This window comes from Oncorhynchus mykiss, chromosome 2 (assembly GCF_057628025.1).
Source record: "Oncorhynchus mykiss isolate SJ-2025 chromosome 2, ASM5762802v1, whole genome shotgun sequence".
Classification (NCBI taxonomy): domain Eukaryota; kingdom Metazoa; phylum Chordata; class Actinopteri; order Salmoniformes; family Salmonidae; genus Oncorhynchus; species Oncorhynchus mykiss.
The window spans coordinates 75,711,367-75,725,759 of record NC_143023.1 but is presented as its reverse complement, the minus strand read 5'-3'; the positions used below and the strand labels follow the sequence as shown (position 1 = coordinate 75,725,759).

Here is a 14,393-nt window from a genome sequence, read left to right as displayed (position 1 = left end):
TAAGTACTAGAATACGGTAATCAAACACAACACGTCTAGAAAGCGTCATATTTATTTCAACAACATACACAGTACAAAAATATAATTACAAATCAGAGGTAAAACCTAATTAATGGAGTTGCTGACAGTGTCCTGCCTGACCCCTCTACCCAGTCTTCTGCCCCATCATGTGTGCTCCCCCTTCCCCTGCTGGCTTGGAGATCCTCTTTGGGTTCTGGATGAAGTGAGAGAGTGAGTCGAGTCTGGCTGGGGACATTCCGTCACTCAGTGGCTGAAACTGAAAGTCTCCTGCAACAGCAACAAACAGCCACATTCAAGCATCTTCATGTCGCATAAAAAAAAAAACAGAGCTAAATTCAAGCATCTCAAAGTTTGACTTCGGCTACAAAAGGTATTGTGCAGTAAAATTTGCATTGAATGGAGTCACTAGGAGCAAAAGTCCAACCCCGGCAAATTTAATTACATTAATTATGCCATTTGGCAGAAGCTTTTATCCAAAGCGACAATGTCATACACGCATACATTTTTACGTATGGGTGGTCCCAGGAATCAAACCAACTTTACAGTTGTTGCAAGCTCCATGCTCTAACAACAGAGCTCCAGAGGACCCCAGTACTGATCCAAAATAGAGAGCATAGCACAACAGTATGTGTGTGTGTTGGTATGTGAGCGTGAGGGCTCACTGTGTGTGTGTGTGTGTGTAACCTGAGCTGTTGTCTCCTTCCTTTTTCTCAGCAAGAAAGGTTCTCTGCATCATCAGTCTCTTAACAGTGTGGCACTTATAGCTCAGCTCTGGACTGGCTTCAGGGTCTGCCCCTAAAACAAACACACACGAGAGAGAAGAGAGGAGAGAGAACTTAGAGTGAAGATCAGTTCATCTCTATGAAACTCACCACTCGTCAATACTCACCACTCGACTGTCCCTCCTCGAAGAGCACACAGGTGCCCAAGGCATCTGTCAGGAGATATGGGGGAGAGAAGAGAGAGCCAGAGAGGGGAGAGTTAAACAGACACTCAGTCTGTAACTCAGTATCACAACAGGGCACTAATAACAACACTACTCCTAAATATGTAGAACTACATGTACTTTACTGGAAAATGGATAACACAAATGTTGTATTCAAAACAGACCCCTAGCCCATCTTCTCTAGACACCTAGTCTATCAGTAGGCAAGATGCAACAAGTGACATGTTGAGTTTTTTTTTTTTTAGCCCAGTCCCTTCAGATCTAAAGTGTACATAGGGAGGAGGGGCAAGGGGTTCATTATACATTCAGCAAATATGTTGTCAGGCATAAGCAAATAGAATCCACCAATAATGAATACACTTACCGTCATACTCTCCCGCAAACACGTATCTTCCCACCTGCATCATTGGCTGCTCACTGTCAATGTCCTTCAATAAAACAAATAAGAAAATCAACAGGAGGAGGAACGTAGAGGTTTCATTGAACATTTGCTTTGCTACCTACTGTAGCGCGTGAGAAAGGGAAGCCAGATCACTCACCAGTATCTTGCAGGTTCCCTGACACTTGGTCAAAAAATCTGAGTTAATTATACCAGAGAGCTCAACCACAACCAACTGCTCCTAAAAAGAGAGAGGGAGAAAGAGGGGCAGAACATTTAAGAAATTGTCTTCAGTCATTTTTCCATGATAGAGGGTGTATCTGAGCACAACAAACACTAGATGTCATTGTCCACCATAAAATGTGTTGGCTAAGACTTACCAGAGGTCTCTAGAATACTGTAGAAGCCATTTCTACACTACGGATGCATCCCAATACTCTCTTATTTCTCCCAAAGTGTGCACTTGTTAATTTCCCTTCACTGATATGAAAGGAAATGACTGGCTGGTATAAGAAATATGGTGAAAACTCCCTCCAGCCCGACCAATCCAAGGCTTTTAGATTTGTGGGAAGTCTTCAACCTTTCGGGGGAGTTTAAAGGCGGTGAAGTGCACCAGTCCCTCCTGCAGCAAAGCACCCCCCCCCCCTCCTGATGCTGCCACCCCCGTGCTTCATGGTTGGGATGGTGTTCTTCGGCTTGCAAGCCTCCCCCTTTTTCCTCCAAACATAACGATGGTCATTATGGCCGAACAGTTCTATTATGGCGGTTTTGAGCGGCCTTTCAGGCCGAGTGGCCTGGTACCTTCAGGCGTTTGGAAATTACTCCCAAGGATGAACCAGACTTGTGGTCTACAATATCTTTTCTGAGGTCTTGGCTGATTTATTTTTATTTTTCCATGGATGTGAAGCAAAGAGGCGCTGAGTTTGAAGGTAGGCCTTGAAATACATCCACAGGTACACCTCCAATTGACTCAAATTATGTCAATTAGCCTATCAGAAGCTTCTGAAGTCATGTCATTATTTTCTGGAATTTTCCAAGCTGCTTATAGGCACAGTCAACTTAGTGTATGTAAACTTCTGACCCACTGGAATTGTGATACAGTGAGTTAAGTGAAATAATCTGTCTGTCTGTAAACAATTGTTGGAAAAATTGTGTCATGCACAAAGTAGATTTCCTAACCGACTTGCCAAAACTATAGTTTGATAACAATAAACAAGTTTTAATGACTCCAATCTAAGTGTATGTACATTTCTGACTTCAACTCTGTGTAATATAGCTCACACACAGTGCCTTCGGAAAGTATTCAGACCCCTTGACTTTCTCCACATTTTGATAGGTTACAGCCTTATTATAAAATTGATTAAATAAAATACCTCAATCTACACACAATACCCCATAATTACAAAGCAAAACAGAAATAGAACAGAAATATCAAATTTACATAAGTATTTTGACCCTTACTCAGTACACTTTTGGCAGCAATTACATTTTTGGCAGCAATTACATCCTTGAGTCTTCTTGGGTATGACGCAACAAGCGTGGCACACTTTTATTTGAGGAGTTTCTCCCATTCTTCTCTGCAGATCCTCTCAAGCTCTGTCAGGTTGGATAGGGAGCATTGCTGCACAGCTATTTTCAGGTCTCTCCAGAGATGTTCGATCGAGTTCAAGTCCGGGCTCTGGCTGAGCCACTCAAAGACATTCAGAGACTTGTCCCAAAGCCACTCCTGCGTTGTCTTGGCTGTATGCTTAGGGTCGTTGTCCTGTTGGAAAGTGGACCTTTGCGCCAGTCTGAGGTCCTGAGCGGGTTTTCATGAAGGATCTCTCTGTACTTTGGGGAGGGGGGGGTTGCCAGGTTTCCTCCAGACTTGATGCTCGGCATTCAGGCCAAATGGTAATCTTGGTTTCATCAGATCAGAGAATCTTGTTTCTCATGGTCTGAGAGTCTTTAGGTGTCATTCAGCTATCTCCAAGCGGGCTGTGATGTGCCTTTTACTGAGGAGTGGCTTCCGTCTGGCCACTCTACCATAAAGGCCTGATTGGTGGAGTGCTGCAGAGATGGTTGTCCTTCTGGAAGGTTCTCCCATCTCCACAGAGGAACTCTAGAGCTCTGTCAGAGTGATCTTCGGGTTTTTGGTCACCTCCATGACCAAGGCCCTTCTCCCCAATTGCTCAGTTTAGCCAGCTCTATGAAGAGTCTTGGTGGTTCCAAACTTCCTCCATTTAAGAATGATGGAGGCCACTGTGTTCTTAGGGACATTCAATGCTGCAGAAATTATTTGGTACCCCTCCCCAGATCTGTGCATTGACACAATCCTGTCGTCTCGGAACCCTATGGACAATTCCTTTGACCTCGTGGCTTGGTTTTTGCTCTGACATGCACTGTCAACTCTGGGACCTTATATAGACAGATGTGTTCCTTTCCAAATCAAGTCCAACAATTACATTTACCGCAGGTGGACTCCAAACAAGTTGTATAAACATCTCAAGGATGATCAACGGAAACAGGACTCACCTGCGCCCAATTTCGAGTTCCATAGCAAAGGAACTAACACAAAAGTAACACAAAAAACTATCAGTCCACTACGGGTTACCTTCACTGATTCAACTACACCTAACTTGTTTCCCACCCACTCTGAAACCACTACTAGATCTGGCAAAGAGCAAGGATCCACTCTCTCCCAGAAATGTACTCCTAATGGACCAGATTCTTCTTCATGTCCATCAACGCAAGGGTCGGACTCAGAGCTCTTCACCACACCTTCCACGTCACTTAATTGGCCCTTATTAATTTCACCGCCAGAACTCAGTATGGCGTACGGCTCACTCTGTTTGTACTTGACAACAATCTTCGACACACCATCTCTTTCTTTTCTGCCATCTTCAGATTCAACCTCAGCCTCTCATCCTCATTTTCCCTCCATTCCTCTTCCTGAAATCCTATTAAAACGACTCCTAGTGAAAACTCTACATTTCTGTATAGAAATCTCTTTCTTGCCTCCTTGAGGGACGCCATCTATCAAAAAGCTGCATTCCCCTTCCTGAATCCCTGTTCAGCCTGACAATGTCATGTGGAACACACTGGCAGAGGCGGCGTGCAAGAAAAAACATTAAGCATTTGTCGGAAGTAGTGAACACTTCATGAGGTAGGATAGATTATTGTGTACCCACGTGAACAGGAAGTGTTAGCTCACGGGTTGAAGGAGAGAGCATATGGTTCTTACCTTCTCACTAGATCAGCTTTGTAATACAGCTCTCTGCACATTTGTTCGGTAAATCAAATGGATTGCTAATTTTTATTTTATATCCGGCAATAAATGGTTACATCACCCAACCAAAGATCTCCGTCTGGAATGCCAATTCTATGTAATCGCTTCACAAACTGCTCTCATTCTGTGCCAGTGGCGTTTCATAGGGAATCAGAGACGAATAAGCAAAGTCACTATCTGTTACAACTACTCTTTGGTCTTACCTCCTCCTCCCATTCGTCTTCCATATTCACGATGCTTGATAAGAAACTGCCGGGAATAATAAACAAAGACCCACACCGCTGTGAAACAGGCAATAATAACTAAGTACTTCCTGGTCACGGAGTTTGGGACTCCTTCAGAATATAAGTATTTTCCAGTTTAATTAATAATTACGGCGAAAATTATGGAAAATGTGCAAAAATATCGATATGTTATACTAGTTATCATGCAAAGAACAATCGAAATATTTTTTAAGGTTGCCTTTTTTAATCTTAAAAAAAGCCAATGTTTTTTGTGTCTGTACTCCTATCATTTATTGCACAGGTTCAACATTATCTGTACTTATGTCGTAGTAAAAGGTGGGTCCATTTTCCGCAGGAGCACTTTTATATTTCCAAATGCACAGAGTGTACATCAAGTGGAGCCTCGCTGCTCATTTGGCGGCCATTATAGTGGCCAATCAGCTTAAATCGAATAGTTTTTCCATATTGCACCGTACACTATTTTCTGTACGTTGTGTCGCTGCAAAAGGGAGCACTTCAGCTTTCCAGAGTTTACACCCCCAGCAGTGGCACTGCTAATTTTGCAGCCACATTTCATATACAATATTCTGTACATTACATTTAAATTAGCAAAAGTTTAAATTCCATATATGTATTCCAGTTTTCAATGTAAGACTAGTAATTCTATAAATTGAATTGTGTTCATTTCAAATTGTTTGTGCTTTTGTACTTGTCTAATGACTTACCTTTTTATGGATGTTTCCCAGCAGTTTGTGATTTGTTAGTATTTTGTATCAGGGTTGGCTTCATGTTCAAGTCCCATTCTACCACACCTGATTCTACTAATCAGCTTATTAGTAGAAACACTCACAGGTGGCCGGTGGTACCTTAATTGGGGAGGACAGGCTCTTAGTAATGACTGGAACAGAATAATGGGAATGGTATCAAACATGTGTTTCATTCCATTCCATTGACTCTATTCCAACTATTATTATGAGCTGTCCTCCCTTCAGCAGCCTCCTGTGGTAGAACTGCTCTTGAACAAAGGCATGCACACCATGTGGGTCTTTAAGAGCAGGTTGGACCTCAGATTTACTGAGTTACAGGTCATATAAGAAATTCAGTGAATGTAAATAAATAAATTAGGCCCTAATCTATGGATTTCACTTGACTGGGAAAACAGATATGCATCCGTTAGTCACAGATACTTAAAAAAAAGAAAAGGTAGGGGTGTGGTGCGTGGATCAGAAAACCAGTCAGTATCTGGTATGACCACCATTTGCCTCACACAACAAGACACATCTCTTTCACATAGAGTTGATCAGGCTGTTGATTGAGGCCCGTGGAATGTTGTCCCATTCCTCTTCAATGGCTGTGGGAAGTTGCTGGATATTGGCAGGAACTGGAACACACTATCATACACGACGATCCAGAGCATCCCAAACAATGGGTGACATGTCTGGTGAGTATGCAGGCAATGGAAGAACTGGGACATTTTCAACTTCTAGGAATTGTGTACAGATCCTTGCGATATGGGGCTGTGCATTATCATACTGAAATATGAGGTGACGACGGCGGATGAATGGCACAATGATGGGCCTCAGGATTTCCTCACAGTATCTCTATGCATACTTTATGCCATCGATAAAATGCAATTGTGTTTGTTGTCTGTAGCTTGCGCCTGCCCATACCATAACCCCCCCCCCCGCCATCTGCCTGCTATAAAGTTGAAACTGGGATTAATCCGTTAAGAGCACACTTCTCCATCTTGCCAGTGGCCATCGAAAGTGAGCATTTGCCCACTGAAGTCGTTATGATGCCGAACTGCAGTCAGGTAAGACCCTGGTGAGGACAAAGAGCACACATATGAGCTTCCCTGAGACGGTCTCTGACAGTTTGTGCAGAAATTCTTCAGTTGTGTAGACCCACAGTTTCTTCAGCTCTCCGGGTGGCTGGTTTCAGACGATCCCGCAGGTGAAGAAGCTGGATATGGAGGTCCTGGGCTGGCGTGGTTACACGTGGTCTGCGGTTATGAGGCCGGTTGGACGTACTGCCAAATTCTTTAAAACACCATTGGAGGCGGCTGATGGTAGAGGAATTAACATAAAATTCTCTGGCAACAGCTCTGGTGGACATTCCTGCGGTCAGCACGCCAATTGCACTCTCCCTCAAAACTTGAGACATATTTGGCACACATAAGATCTCCAGTGCACCTCCCCAGCCCGGTACGTCATGTGCCGGTTCCCTGCATTCGCCCTAAAGAGCAAGAAACCGTTCGGGAGACGATGGAGAAGTTAGGAGAGAGTGAGAGGAGAGAGATGTTGTGCAAGTGTGTTCTGCTCAACATTCGACCAGAGGATCCGGTTAGCTGTCTGGTGAAACCTGCGCCGGCTTCACACATCTGGCCTCCAGTGCGCCTCCCCAGTCCGGTATGTCCTGTGCCTCCTCCCCGCACTCACCCTGAAGTGCGTGTCACAGTCCGGTGCTACCTGTACCGGCTCCACGCACTAGGCCTCCAGTGCGCATTCACAGTCCAGAGCTTCCGGCGATGGTTCCCGGTCCGGAGCTTCCGGCGACGGTTCTCAGTCCGGAACCTCCTGCAAAGGTCCACGGTCCGGAACCTGCAGCGACGGTCCACGGTCCGGAACTTCCAGCTACGGTCCACGGTTTGGAACCTCCAGCGACGTTCAACGGTCCGGAGCTTCCAGGCAAGGTGTCCAGTCCTGCTCCAGGGCAGGAGCCTTCCTCTGTGCCGGTGGCCAGTCCAGGCACGGTGTCCAGTCCCGCTCCCTGGCAGGAGCCTTCCTCTGCGCCGGTTCCCAGTCCAGGCAAGGCGTCCAGTCCTGCTCCCTGGCAGGAGCCTTCCTCTGTGCCGGTGGCCAGTCCAGGCACGGTGTCCAGTCCCGCTCCCTGGCAGGAGCCTTCCTCTGCGCCGGTTCCCAGTCCAGGCAAGGCGTCCAGTCCTGCTCCCTGGCAGGAGCCTTCCTCTGCGCCGGTGCCCAGTCCAGGCAAGGCGTCCAGTCCTGCTCCCTGGCAGGAGCCTTCCTCTGCGCCGATGCCCAGTCCAGACACGTCGTTCAACCCAGCTCCATGGCCGGAGCCTTCCGCTGCGCCGGTGTCCAGTCCAGGCACGGCGTCCAGCCCAGCTCCATGGCCGGAGCCTTCCTCGGTGCCAGTGCCCAGTCCGGGCGCGGCGTCCAACACAGCTCCATGGCCGGATCCGTGGTCGGGGCAGGGGCATAGAGAGCCCTTGGATTCTCTATAGTGGTTTAGGTCAGGGTGTGACTAGGGGTTGTTCTAGAATGTGTATTTCTATGTTGGTGGTTTTGTATGGTTCCCAATTAGAGGCAGCTGGTAATCGTTGCCTCAAATTGGGGTTCATATTTAGGAAGCCCTATCTCCCACCTGCTTTGTGGGATATTGTTTTGTGTTTGTGCACCACTTCTACACATTTCGTTATTGGTTTATTGTTTTTTCTGTAAAGTTTCACCAAAATAAAGATGTGGAACTTCATTCACGCTGCTCCTGCGTCCGCTCATTTTGAAGTTCGTGACACCTAGGATCAAGGGAGACACTCAAGGTTTTTAGTACTTTATCTCTTGACACATTGATGAAAATAATCATTGCCTCTAAAACTTCAAGCTGCATACTGGACCCTATTTCAACTAAACTACTGATAGAGCTGCTTCCTGTGCTTGGCCCTCCTATGTTGAACATAATAAACAGCTCTCAATCCACCGGATAAGTACCAAACTCATTAAAAGTGGCAGTAATAAAGCCTCTCTTGAAACAGCCAAACCTTGACCCAGAAAATTATCGGCCTATATCGAATCTCCCATTCCTCTCAATTATTTTTAGAAAAAGCTGTTGCACAGCAACTCATTGACTTCCTAAAGACAAACAATGTATACGAAACGCTTCAGTCTGGTTTTAGACCCCATCATAGCACTGAGACTGCACGTGTGAAGGTGGTAATGTGATACCATCGATCACCACATTCTTTTGGAGAAATTGGTCTACATGTTCTGGCCTGGTTTAGATTTTATCTGTCGGAAAGATATCAGTTTGTCTCTGTGGATGGTTTGTCCTGTTGACAAATAAACTGTATATTTCAGTGTTCATCAAGGCTCCGTTTTAGGACCACTATTGTTTTCACTATATATTTTACCTCTTGGTGATGTCATTCGGAAACATAATGTTAACTTTCACTGCTATGCGGATGACACACAGCTGTACATTTCGATGAAACGTGGTGAAGCCCCAAAATTCCCTCCCTGGAAGCCTGTGTTTCAGACATAAGGAAGTGGATGGTGGCAAATGTTCTACTTTTAAACTCGGACAAAACAGAGGTGCTTGTTCTAGGTCCCAAGAAACAAAGATATCTTCTGTTGAATCTGACAATTAATCTTGATGGTTGTACAGTCTTCTCAAAACTATGAAGGACTTTGGCATTACTCTGGACCCTGATCTCTCTTTTGACAAACATATCAAGACTGTTTCAAGGACAGATTTTTTCCATCTACGTAACATTGCAAAAATCAGAAACTTTATGTCCAAAAATGATGCAGAAAAATGAATCCATGCTTTTGTCACGTCTAGGTTCGACTACTGCAATGCTCTACTTTCCGGCTACCCAGATAAAGCACTAAATAAACTTCAGTTAGTGCTAAACACGACTGCTAGAATCTTGGCTAGATCCCCAAAATTTTATCATATTACTCCAGTGCTAGCCTCTCCACACTGGCTTCCTGTTAAGGCAAGGGCTGATTTCAAGGTTTTACTGCTAATCTACAAAGCATTACATGGGCTTGCTCCTACCAATCTTTCTGATTTGGTCCTGCCGTACATACCTACACGTACGCTACGGTCACAAGATGGCCTCCTTACTGTCCCTAGAATTTCTAAGCAAACAGCTGGAGGCAGGACTTTCTTCTATGGAGCTCCATTTTTATGGAATGGTCTGCCTATCCATGTGAAAGATGCAGACTCGGTCTCGACCTTTAAGTCTTTATTGAAGTCTCATCTCTTCAGTAGGTCCAATGATTGAGTGTAGTCTGGCCCAGGAGTGTGAAGGTGAACGGAAAGGCACTGGATCAACAAACTGCCCTTGCAGTCTCTACCTGGCCAGTTCCCCTCTCTCCACTGGGATTCTCTGCCTCTAACCCTATTACAGGGGCTGAGTCACTGGCTTACTGGTGCTCTTCCATGCCATCCCTAGGAGGGGTGTGTCACTTGAGTGGGTTGAGTCACTGACATGATCTTCCTGTCCAGGTTGGTGACCCCCCTTGGGTTGTGCCGTGGCGGAGATCTTTGTGGCTATGTCTCAGAATGGTAAGTTGGTGGTTGAAGATATCCCTCTAGTGGTGTGGGGGCTGTGCTTTGGCAAAGTGGATGGGGTTATATTCTGCCTGTATGGCCCTGTCTGGTGGTATCGACGGACGGGGCCACAGTGTCTCCCGACCCCTCTTGTCTCAGCCTAGGGTCAGTCTGTTATATCTGGAGTTTTTCTCCTGTCTTATCCGGTGTCCTGTGTGAATTTAAGTAGGTTCTCTCTCTCTCTCTCTCGCTCTCGCTCTGGACCTGAGCCCTAGGACCATTCCTCTGGACTACCTGTGGTCTGATGACACCTTGCTGTCCCCAGTCCACCTGGCCGTGCTGCTGCTCCAGTTTCAGCTGTTCTGCCTGCGGCTATGGAACCCTGACCTGTTCACCGGACGTGCTACTTGTCCCAGACCTGCTGTTTTCAACTCTCTAGAGACAACAGGAGCAGTAGAGATACTCTGAATGATCGGCTATGAAAAGCCAACTGACATTTACTCCTGAGGTGCTGACCTGTTGCACCCTCTACAACAACTGCGATTATTATTATTTGACCCTGCTGGTCATCTATGAACATTTGAACATCTTGACCACGTTCTGTTATAATCCCCACCCGGCACAGCCAGAAGAGGACTGGCCACCCCTCATTGCCTGGTTCCTCTCTAGGTTTCTTCCTAGGTTCTGGCCTTTCTAAGGAGTTTCTCCCAGCCACCGTGCTTCTACACCTACATTGCTTGCTGTTTGGGGTTTTAGGCTCGGTTTCTGTACAGCACTTTATGACATCAGCTGTAAGAAGGGCTTTATAAATACATTTGACTGAAATTTGATTGATTATCTTGCCAACGGATAAAATGCTCACTAACAGGGATGTAAACAAATTTGTATACAACATTTTTGAGACAATGTGCGTTTGGTTTTTAATTTGTATATTTCATTTCAGCTCATGAAACATGGGACCAGCACTTTACATGTTGCATTTATATTTTTGTTCAGTGTAGTTCCACCACCACCAAGCTATGGCAAATTGTAATTACATGACTATTTGAATTACATGTAGTTCACTAATCCCCAACACTGACGTCTAAGCAAAATTTCACAAGTTTGAACATCACAGTACAGTACGGCAGAGTTCTGTACAGTAGAGCACAGTAGAACAGAGTACAGTATGGTATGGGACAGAACAGAGTTTTATTCAGTAGAGTACAGTAAAGTACAGTAGAGTACAGTACAGTATAGTTTAATTCAGTAGAGTACAGTAGAGTTTAATTTAGTAGAGTACACTGCACTTCGGCGCCCGAGTGGAGCAGCGGTCTAAGGCACTGCATCTCACTGCAAGAGGCGTCACTACATGCCCTGGTTCTATTCCAGGCTGTATCACAACCCGTCGGTGACTGGGAATCCCATAGGGCGGCACACAATTGGCCCAGCGTCGTCCGTGTTTAGCCGGGGTAGGCCGTCATTGTAAATAAGAATTTGTTCTTAACTAACTTGCCTAGTTAAATAAAGGTTCAATAAAAAGGTGTTTTTAATTTAAATACACTACAGTAAAATATAGTTTAATTTAGGAGAGTACAGTACAGTTTAGTTCAGTAGAGTTGAGTACATTAGAGTAAACTAAGGTAGAATACAGTACACTCTACTTTACTTGTCTTTACTTTACTGTACTCTAGTGTGCTCTACTGTATTATAATCTACTTTTCTTTAGTGTACTGTGTACTGTAATGTACTGTACTTTGCTATGCTCTACTGTACTCTATGCACTGTGCTGTCCAAATTTGTGAAACATAAATGTCTATGATTGTTGGCTGGGTGGTAGCCTAGTAGTTAGGAGGTTGGGCCAGTAACCAAAAGGTAAGTCGCTCTGGATAAGACCGTCTGCTAAATGACTAAAATGTCAGATGTAATTGGTTCAGATTTGGTCCGGTCCGGTACAGATGTCTATGTTTGGGCTATGTTTGAACATCTATATTTGGCCTGTCTGGACCGGATGTCTATGAATGTCTATGATTGGTTCAGAATTGGTCCATGTCCGTGGACGTTGAAATAAAGGCCGGTCCAGACCGCACCAAAATAAGACGGAAGACCAAAAAAAATGAGCTGGTTACAGGAGACACTAGTTTCTCCTGAAATGATCTTTAGTCTGGCTAAGGAAGAAATAGTGAGGAGTAGTTCATATTTATGTGTGTTGTTAAAACAACAAGTGTTATTACCCCTGTTCACTGGGAAAGTTGATTGGTGGTCCCATAGACCGTTCACTCTTCATAGACAAACAACTGGCTACATGAGACACTGATTGCTCCTGATGGACCATGCCAAAAACCAAGGAGATCATCTTTAGCCTGACCGAGGAAGAAATAGTAAATTGTTCTCTCGAGGAGTACTCAGATGTCTGTATTGTTACCCCTATTCACTGGACAAGGGTTCTTCTTTACTGAAGTTATAAGGATCCATTGACATGTCACTCTTCATTGACACACAGCCGGGTACTCGAGACACTGGTCTCTCCTCTTTCTCAAGAGAGACAATCTTTATTGAGAAAGTATTCCCCTCGTCTCCCGTTGTTACTCCCTTCTCAGGAGCAGACAAATACTGTCCTCTGACCTAGATCAGCCCTGTGAACAGGCACACCCACACAGAGAGAGAGAGTTAGGTGAAAAAATATGAAATGCCCATATGTTGATTACTTTTTTTCAAATCCAATGAGTTTTCCACGTTGATGCAGTGACCAAGATTAGTGGCATTGAAATGAATGACGTGGTCCTTTCTGTAAATATTGCCTTGTTTAATAAATGTATCTGGTTACAGTTGTCAAGCAGGACAAACAGTTCAAGTAGACTATTCCTTTAGTCTCGCCTTTCCCCCAACTGCTCTATTCTTCTCCTTCAATAACTTTCTGTTTTCTTGTAGCAAGAAACAGGCTATAATGCTTACCATGTTTTTTCTCTCACTGAGATGGGTTCTTCAGTATGAGAATGTTTCTGTGGGCTGTAGCTTCTTTGTGTTGGTTTCTCAAAGGAGAGAAGGGAGGAAGGAAAGGTGGGTAAGCCAGGGCAGGAACATTATATGGGAACGTGATAGCTAGATTAACTACAGTTGCCTGGTAGGTTGATGCTCTGCCTTTCCCCTCTCAAACAGGAAGACATTTATGATAGATGCATGTGCGATCTTGTGGAACAACCTGTTTTAAAACCTGGAACAAAATGGATTAAAGGTGGATTAACAAGTGACCCAGTGTGGAGTAAAAACAAACAGAGCCTCTACTGTGATCCAGCAGTTGAACATCAGATGAGGAAGGAAATATCTTTGCTGATACATTTAGATACTTTAGCCTACACATGACCATCAGATGTTTTGTCTGTGCAGCTCCCTGTAACAGTTTCTCTCCACCAGAGAGCACTGTTGTTTAGTGAATGGTGAGGTATGTTACCCACGCTCCTCAATCTGCAAATCTTACTACCAACTACCTTTTTACTTGCCCTCTCACTACATTGCTCTTTTTCAATTTCTCTCTTTCTTTCCTTCTCACGTTCTCTCTCTCTCTGCCTGTCTGTCTGTCTCTCTCTCACTGTGCACCATTTTTGCTGGACCTGAGTGGGGTTGCCAGGTCAACCAGACAGGATGTTACCATAGCAATGGCTCATTTAGGTAGGATACCATTGGATACCATGGGTTGGAGAAAAGAGTGTTGGATGAGTCTCCCTTCCCAATTTATTCCCCCCCTCCTCCCCCCTGCTGTACCCAAAGACATGTTATATAGGGTCTGGGGAAGGTGGGGGTTGGAGGTTTGGGTTCATGGGAAGAGACTGGGGGTGCTGGGGGTCTTGTTATGCCCAGGGGGCAGGACGGGCAGGGAGTGTACCAGTGGTTACTGGCCCATTAGCAGGAACAGGGTAAATCTTGCCTGGGGGCAAAGGGAGGGGGGACTGGCACCAGGCCAGGAGTGTGTGTATAATGTTGGGTTGGTTGCACTGATGGTTGTTTTATTGATCGAGACTGCACACGTGTGTTTAGCTTCTGACCGTCCACTAGATTGTCTCTGTGTGAATATATAATGGCTGATTTTGACTCAGTCAAAGGATTAAAGACACACGCATATTCCCCTGAGATATCTCTCCACGCGCTGCGCCTGACATAAAATGGTAGAAAAACACAATGGTACATTCTGTTTTATTTTGATTTTGAATTCCTCTGTATAATATATTATTATAAATATGATCTAAATTTGATGAATTTATGTTTTAATAATGTAACAGTAGA

At 44.8% G+C, this 14,393-nt stretch overlaps 1 protein-coding gene and 1 long non-coding RNA gene across 4 annotated transcripts in view; both read right to left on the bottom strand.

Moving 5' to 3' along the window:
• Positions 1 to 33: 33 nt before the first annotated feature.
• On the bottom strand, positions 34 to 5,660 carry gtf3c6 (general transcription factor IIIC subunit 6). Of its 3 annotated transcripts, none has more exons than XM_090207845.1 (6): positions 5,564 to 5,660; positions 1,507 to 1,587; positions 1,332 to 1,395; positions 911 to 955; positions 706 to 816; positions 34 to 288 (listed from the first exon to the last, which is right to left on the bottom strand). In XM_090207845.1, exons 3-6 carry the CDS (start codon positions 1,372 to 1,374, stop codon positions 146 to 148), a joined length of 342 nt encoding a protein of 113 aa, XP_090063971.1. In that variant the 5' UTR covers positions 1,375 to 1,395; positions 1,507 to 1,587; positions 5,564 to 5,660; the 3' UTR covers positions 34 to 145. The 3 variants fall into 3 exon arrangements, with proteins under 3 accessions (XP_090063971.1, XP_021427689.1, XP_090063979.1); XM_021572014.3 differs by lacking the exon at positions 5,564 to 5,660 and adding an exon at positions 4,818 to 4,951; XM_090207853.1 differs by lacking the exon at positions 5,564 to 5,660 and adding an exon at positions 4,570 to 4,785.
• Positions 5,661 to 11,023: 5,363 nt separating this feature from the next.
• LOC149985230 (uncharacterized) overlaps positions 11,024 to 14,393 on the bottom strand; it is a 40,774-nt gene continuing 37,404 nt past the window's right edge. Inside the window, exons 2-3 of the long non-coding RNA XR_016488332.1 lie at positions 13,068 to 13,144; positions 11,024 to 12,748 (exon numbers count right to left, since the gene is read on the bottom strand). This is a non-coding gene — a long non-coding RNA (uncharacterized LOC149985230). The remainder of the gene's footprint in view (positions 12,749 to 13,067; positions 13,145 to 14,393) is intronic.